Source organism: Eurypyga helias, unplaced genomic scaffold, assembly GCF_000690775.1.
Source record: "Eurypyga helias isolate BGI_N326 unplaced genomic scaffold, ASM69077v1 scaffold7112, whole genome shotgun sequence".
NCBI lineage: Eukaryota > Metazoa > Chordata > Aves > Eurypygiformes > Eurypygidae > Eurypyga > Eurypyga helias.
The window spans coordinates 1,572-9,407 of NW_010233976.1; the positions used below are offsets into that span (position 1 = coordinate 1,572).

The following is a 7,836-nucleotide window of genomic DNA, read 5'->3' on the forward strand; positions in this document are numbered from 1 at the left end:
AGAGAACAAAATCTAATTTTCTTACAACTTTGCTGTCAGAGAAGGCTGAAATGAAATTGTTTATAAAATTTATGAAGACTGAGAACCCTAACCTGATAGTGGGTTGGTTTTTTTTTTCCTTTAACATGGTATATGACAAAAAATAATTCTTCCTAGTGTTTTCTGTGGGGGGAAAAACCTTATCAAACTCTCTTCCCCACACCCCTCCTTCTTTTTAAATTAAGTGTAAACTTAGAAAATGTGTGTCAGGTTGCAGATGGGGTTGTTGTAGAGGAAAGAGCAATAGTCTTTTTTTGGATGATATAATTTTCCATAATTCCATAGTTTGTAATGAATTACTATGTTTTTAACAGTTTATTTGAGCTGGAAGGATAAGTGATGGAAACTAAGACAGAGAATGAATTTTGAGGGTGTGCATGGTCCTTCGGCAGCTGGGGAGCGTGAGATGGTTCCAGCTACAAGAGCAGCTTTGGATGATGACAGATGTGAATCGTAGGGGTGACAAAAGGGACTTAAACAAAAATACGTGGAATTCATGAGGCCGGAGTGGTAGAAGTTGAGATTAGACAGAGGAAGATTTGTATGTGTGAGACTCAGCACAAAGACTGGATTTTATTTTATTAAAAGAAAGAGAGAAAACCAGCAGCTAGTAAAATTACTAAACTGGTAAAGCACCATGTTTAGAACAGCAAACAAGACTTCAGCAGTGGGTTCCCTTTTTATTTAGTTGATAGTAGCAAGAAGATAATAAATGCTGAAGGGAAAGGGCGGGAAACCTAAAATACGGGATAGGCAATAGATGGTGTGTGAAAATAGTGCAAGAGTGGTGATGCACTGAGATTGTCTGTTAACTTAGTAAACAACTCTGAAAGGAACTCTTTATTCAAAAATAGTTGGGCACGTTAATCAGCTAATCCCTGTGATATTTTATGAAGTAGGTGCCATGACAGGTAGTAAACACTGGAGGAGAGTGGAATTAATTTCTAAGCTCTAGCAGCAGTAAAACTTACCACTATTTAGAATGTCTAATAACTGCTGCTAGCTTATTTACTGGCAGTTTTTGTAGCGCAGATGGAATATGGGTCCAGTAACCAATCTTTATTCCTCTGATCTTGTCTAACATGGGCTTGAATGGGTAATGCCATGCAAGTAATCCCTTTGGATTTAGTGGAATTGTATGTTGACAGCAAGTGTTGCAGGGCCCAAAGCCAGCATGCTGAATCCTCTTGCACAATAACTGAAATAGTTTGAAAATTCAGACACCAGAGCTTTCCACAGTAATGGAGATATGAAGCTAGACCTGCTGTATCTTTTTCTGATTTGGTTGATAGGCACTGTAAGAGATTATGTGAAGCTGCCAAACAAATACCATTTTCCATCCTTAGAGAAATAAAAACTAGGCGCAATAGGACATATCACAGAGATTGTAGTGGGAATACTTTGCAGAATAATTTTGAGCATTTCGAAGCGTTTCTAACTTCAGTAGGCATATTTCTGTTTTTCATTTCTCTAAGGAAGTTATAACTGCTGATGCTTAAGAAAATCTTCAGTGTCACAGGCTTAAACAACAGTAGACAATGTTTGTCTTTACAGAAATCCAAAATTTTTATCTTGGAAAGCTGTAGGTATTTTTGGCAGATTCTGAACCATTCTGTTAATCGGACTTGTGTGTGGCAAAAGAAAATTCAATAAATGCTTGCTTCTTTCCTTTTCTGTGTTCCAAAGTCATCCATGAGGAGAACAGCTGCTGCGGCAAAATGTTCTTGGCAAGGCTGTCACCCCACAATGAGAAAAATTACTGGTTTGAATTAAATTTTTAAAAATATTCTTACGTACGTCCTGGTCAAATCGGCTTTTTCTGATGATCCCAGTACGTTATTGCTATGATGAGCTCTGCCTTCATTATTTTCTTGAAGAAGGCAAATGGAATCTTTATTTCCATAATTCTTAGAAAGATACCAGAATTGTTCCCCAAGTATATTTACAGTGTTGCTCAGCAGCACAAAATTATTTGGTAAACCGTAAAGGGAAATACGGGCATATGGTACTTCTTTCTGTTTGCTCCTTATCTTTTTAAATTTAGTTGCTACATGGCTATTTTCCTGTGTCCAGCAAACTGGGTTTTCTTTAATATTTGCATTGCCCTTTTCTTCCCACACTGTTCTTATTTTCTGACAGTGTAGCAGATACAGCTCTGAATTGTTTCTCAACCATGTTTTTCTTGGGGTGAGGGGCAGTTAGGAGTTGAACACAAATACTGGTTTGACACTTTGCTCTCATGGCACTGTCTAACGCAGTGAATATCCCGTGCTCTCAGCACTGGGAGGATAGAGGGTAGAGTTCTCAGGTAGATGAAGAAATGTACCGCGTGGGTTGTTCAGAGTTGGAGCCCTTACGGTTTTTTCACCAAACACGTGAGAAGGAAGACTGCATTTGAACTCAGCTTTCGTGAGCCGAGAGCTGCAAGAAGTGGCTATCTCGTATATCACGGTTACCATACCTCCTTAGGTATTGGCTGAACCTGAGAAAGAAGCTTATTCTTAAGAAAAAAGTTCTAAGAATAACTCAGATTCACTAAGAGAGTTTCACTTGCTTTTCCTTTATACTAAACGAAACCTGAGAATTTCTTCATCTCTACTTGCTAAATGGTGGTTTTCTGTTAACCATTTACTCTTCCCAAAGAAGTTAATGACGTGTCTTTTGTTTTTGTCTTTCAGATTTCCTTATGTGGTCAAGTAGATGTGTTTGTTCCAGCCTTAAAATTGCTGATGCCAATGCTTGCTATGGCATCTGTGGCTTCACCAGTTACATTTAAGGAGTTTTGTCCCTTGTATTACCTTCTCAATGCCATTCCTACAAAGGTCCAAAAAGGCTTTCGCTCTGTTGTGGTATATCTCACAGCACTTGATACCAATGGAGACTACATTGCTGTGGGGAGCAGCATTGGAATGCTTTATCTTTACTGCAGACATTTAAACCAGATGAAAAAATACAATTTTGAGGTAAATAGTAACATTTAGTCCTGTCTCTTTTAATGAAGCTGAGTCGCTCAGAATTGAGCTGCTGTTGGTCTCTCTGTCATTAACTTTGCGAGCTTTATGTATGGTTTGTTTCAACAGGGGAAGTGTGAATCTATTACTTTTGTAAAGCTGTTGAGTTGCTTCGATGATCTAGTAGCTGTTGGTACAGCCTCAGGTCGGGTTGCAGTTTTTCAGCTTGTGTCTTCGTTACCTGGAAGAAACAAACAGGTAAATCTTTGCATCTGGCTAAACTTCCATGAGGTTTAGTAAGGCAAATCCTAGGGGAGTGTTACTATGATTCTTTATAATGGTGAAAAACAGAGAATTTGGCTTGATGAAATATCTGTGAATATATTTTAGGCTTCATATATTAAGCTGATAAAAGCAATAATCTTAAACGACGTTTTTCATTACAAAAGATAGATTTAATAAAAAATTATTTTGAGGAATTCCTCATTTGTAGTAACTGGCCGAGCTGTTTGGTGGTGGGATTTTTGATTGCTTGTGTAGTTTTTTTGTGCTAAATAAAGTTTAGAATGACCGGTGCTTTTTTACTGAATAGGCTTTGTGTTCCATTTTCTCTTCCCCTCATTCTTGTATTGCTTTGGTATTGTTTCACAGCTTCGGAGATTTGATGTTGCTGGTATCCACAAAAGCAGCATTACAGCTTTAGCTTGGAGTCCCAATGGAATGAAATTATTCTCTGGAGATGACAAAGGGAAGATTGTCTACTCTGCCCTAGACCTAGACCAGGTAAGCATTGGGTAGAGAGACCCTAACTCCCATGTACAGTTTTCTGAAAGAATGCTTGTGTGTTTAAATATTCAGCAGTTAGTTATTGCTTAGTGTCATGTCTTTAGCTGGACTGCTTCATTGGTACACGTACACTTGGTTAAGTGTGCACACACCCAGCAAGACAACCATGGGATATCCTTCACAGCTGCCTTACCTTTTTAAGAAAATAATATTAACAACAATAAAGTGGTGTTCCTTCTCACTTTATCATGTTTCTCTCTGAAATAACCATCTTATCTTCCTTCAGCTTTCAGCGAGTACTGTCTCTTTTCTTTGGAAAGGGTACTTTGGAATGATGTGACATTGCTCATTCACTATATTGATGAAGTACATTATTCAGAATTGTTCAGCATCTCAGTCCAGAGTGTAGAGTGCAAGTAGCTTTTGGGTTCTAGCGGGTGACTTGTGTGTTACCAGTAAATGATATTTTTCTAATGTCTTGTTGATTAAAACAGACCCAGAACATCAACAGAATAACTTGAATAATAACCTGGAACAATAACAGACTAACATCAAGTACTAACTTGAATCTGTGTCTGGGAGAAAAGTTTGACTGTCCCTCACTTGATTTGACAGGAAGGTTTAATGTCTCCAAATGTAATGGTTTTCTCAGCATTGTATGACCTGGCAGTGGAGAAGGGAGAAAATGTGTCCTAGAGTTTCTGTTGAATTCAAGTGGAATGCATTAGCTAATATTCCAAGAAAAATTGTGCATACCACACACTATGAAATTGAGTCCCACTCCCTTCTCATCTGCATAAAATGAACACATTCATTGTGTTTATTGATTTATTGATTTAAATCCACATTCATTAAGTGAACTTCAGGCAACAGCAGTTCAAAAGCTTTTGTTTGTTTATTTGGTTTCTCTTTCTTGGGCTTATACATTTCTTTGAAGTGTTAGTTATTACCTTATATTTTTAGAAGGATTGACTCTTGTTAATGGCATGTGTCTTTAAAAGGGTATTTGCAACTCCAGCCTTGTATTGGAGGAGCCATCTTCGATTGTCCAGTTGGATTACAACCAGAAAGTGCTGCTTGTCTCTACCTTACAGCGGACTCTGCTTTTTTACACAGAAGAGAAGTCTGTCAAGCAAGTTGGAACACAGCCCAGAAAAAAGTAACCCTCATAAAAATCTTCATGCAGACACATCTAGTAATTCGAGCTTTTCAGGGTGGATTATAGAAAGAGTGATCTAAGCAGTGAAGTTAATACAACACAGCAGTCCACTCATAAAAAGTTAGATATGGAAGCTATGTGTGCTCAAACACAAAATGACAATTCTACCTACTTAGAAAGTACAGGGTTGCAAATATGCTACAATCGTATTTTCAGGGCACTATTATGCAAAAATATTTGAGATGTTTTCTCATTGTTTAAACTGAAACTGCTGCCAAACTTCCTCTGCAGTCCCTCTTGGTTTACTGTGACTTGATGTGAGCAAGCATTGTAATCAGGCCCATCTAATGCAAAAAGTAAGTCAGAATCCCAATTTTTTTTATACACTGAAGTGGATTAAAAGGGAAAATGTATAGCAGGCGCTTAAAGTTGACTTTGAAGGCTAGGAACTTCTTGTATGACATCTTCTGTTGTGTGATGTCTCTCGGATATGAAGGAAGAGGGAATCCTGTCTTAGAACAGCATGACTGAAAATATCTGGAAGTAGGGTAAATTGGCTCTCGAAAGAAGGTTTATAATGTATCTTTCAGGGATATGAGCAGCAGGAGGAATATCAAGGATCATCTTATGTATGAGGAGTTTCCTTGGGTGGTAGTAATGGTGTTTTTATGGATGCGAAACAAAGATTTTGAAGGCTGAAGTCTTCCCTGCTTCTGGGAAGCAGAGGTGGTCAGTTTGTTAGCCTTAGTTTGTAGCACTTTGCTTGGTTTTTTATTAATTCTGGCAAAAGGATGACTGTATGGGAGGATCTTTGTGAGGACAAACAGTAGCTTAGTTAGCTTGCCTAATAGATGTCTGACATCTGAAGCTGAGGGAAAACTGTTGTTATTTGGAAGCACTGTTCTTGACTTACTTCAACCAGATTTGTACCTCAGACACTTGACTCAATACTTTAATTAAAGAACAAAACTTGGTTTTGATAATTTGCGATTGTAAATTTGTGCCATTAGTTTTAGCAATTGTTTCTAAGTTGAGTATATGGCTTTTAAAAGAAACTCTTCTTTTGCATTCTAGCACTGGCAAATTTGGAGCATGTTTTATACCTGGCCTGTGTAAACAGAGTGACCTGACACTATTTGCTGCCAGACCTGGGCTTCGTCTCTGGAAGTCTGATGTTCACGGAACTGTTCAGGCCACATTTATATTGAAAGATGTATTTGCTGGAGGAATAAAAACTTTTGAACTGTATCCTCGTTTGGAACCACCGGACAGAGGAAGTTGCAGTGCCCCAGAGAAACACCTTGGGCTTGTTTCGTGCTTTTTCCGAGAAGGATGGGTGCTGACCTGGAATGAATACAGCATCTACTTACTGGACACTGTGAACCAGGTAGGTAAATTTTGTGGGTGCATATTTTTTTCTTACTTGGTTTTTTTCCACTTCTATGATTTAAATCCTTATTTAAATGTAACAAAGAAGACTTTATTCTCTCCGTCTTCAAGTTGTCATTGCAGTGGTATATTCACAAACTAGCTCAAGACATTATTTAAAGCTTTCAGTCCACATGTTAACATCATGATCAGTTCTGATACTTAGCAAAGCATATATAAATCTAAAATCTAGTAATTAATGCAAAAAGAAGTTTTAGGCCTGTAAGGTGTGCCTGGAACTATTTATTCTTTCCCTTCGCCTACTGTTGGTGTCTGCAAAAAAACAAGTATTACATTTTATTTGGTATGGAGCGAGCTGTTAGCTATTTTGTCATCTTAAAAGTGCACATGAAAGTGAATATGAGCTAATAGGCTTTTGTCTAAAAGGTATTATACATTTGTACTGTGGCTCTTGCCTGCCACCATATTATAGTGGTTGTTATACTGTTGCTGCTAGTTTGAACAGAGAAAATTAATAAATCTATGGGATTCAAATTAGTATAAAAATGAGCCACATCATGATTAAAGGGTGCTTTCCTGTTTCTTTTTTCTTTATTTTTGGTAAGATAAAATGTTTATTCTGTAACTATATATGTTGATTAAATTCCAGTGAACATTTTTAAGAGCACTATCATGTCCAGTGTGTTAATCTGATGCCAATTATTTCTTTCTGTGTTGACTCTTTCTAGGCTTTGGTTGGTGGCTTGGAAGGATATGGTGATATTGTGTCTGTGTCCTGTACCAACAATGAGATTTTTCTCTTAAAGGGAGATAGAGACATCATAAGAATTTCAAGTAGACCTGAAGGACTGTCATCAATAGGTTTGTATCGATTAGCAAACTATAGTGTGTGCCTATCTTACTTTCTTAATATGTAGAAAAAAAATCCAACCAAACCAAGAAACCCCAAAACAAAACGCACAAAACCCTTCAGGTTATTGCAAAACCCTACTGGGTTCTGTAGAGTTACTTACCTGTTTTTACAGATTATATTTAGAGATCTGGTTTATCTGCTCATCTGACCTTCTGTTTGTGCTGAAGTGAGAATGGTGGCATTAAGAAATTAATTATGGTTTCCTTTTTTTGAGAGTTGCCTTGATGTATATTTTCTTCTAAGTGCCACAGTGGTTTATCTGGTAATCCTTCCTTGAGTTTTTCAAGGTATTGAATGTTTGAATTAAAGACCTGTACCATTCTTTGTACATAAACATTGATTCAGAATTTTGCTAATAGAAGTTTGATATGGGCTTTGGGGGATTCACTTCACTAAAACGACTTCATATAGACTTACTTGCATGAAGTTTACATTGTGTGTGTGTTTGTGTGTGTATGTGTGTATGTTGTGGTTTAACTCCGGCTAGCAAAATACCATGAAGCCGCTCTCACAAATCCCCCTCCCCTCCTGTGGTGGAAGGGAAGAATCAGAGGAAAAAGATACAAGGAAGCTGGTAATATTGAGATAAGAACTATTTA

General features: G+C 37.6%; 1 protein-coding gene across 1 annotated transcript; it reads left to right on the plus strand.

Moving 5' to 3' along the window:
- Positions 1-416: 416 nt before the first annotated feature.
- LOC104505105 (tectonin beta-propeller repeat-containing protein 2-like) lies at positions 417-7,185 on the plus strand (the record flags this gene model as incomplete). Its single annotated transcript, XM_010161881.1, has 7 exons — positions 417-440; positions 2,718-3,002; positions 3,120-3,248; positions 3,642-3,773; positions 4,778-4,935; positions 6,010-6,322; positions 7,053-7,185. Coding segments are annotated over exons 1-7 (1,174 nt in total), but the record flags the coding sequence as incomplete, so codon positions are not given.
- Between the last annotated feature and the right edge of the window lie 651 nt (positions 7,186-7,836).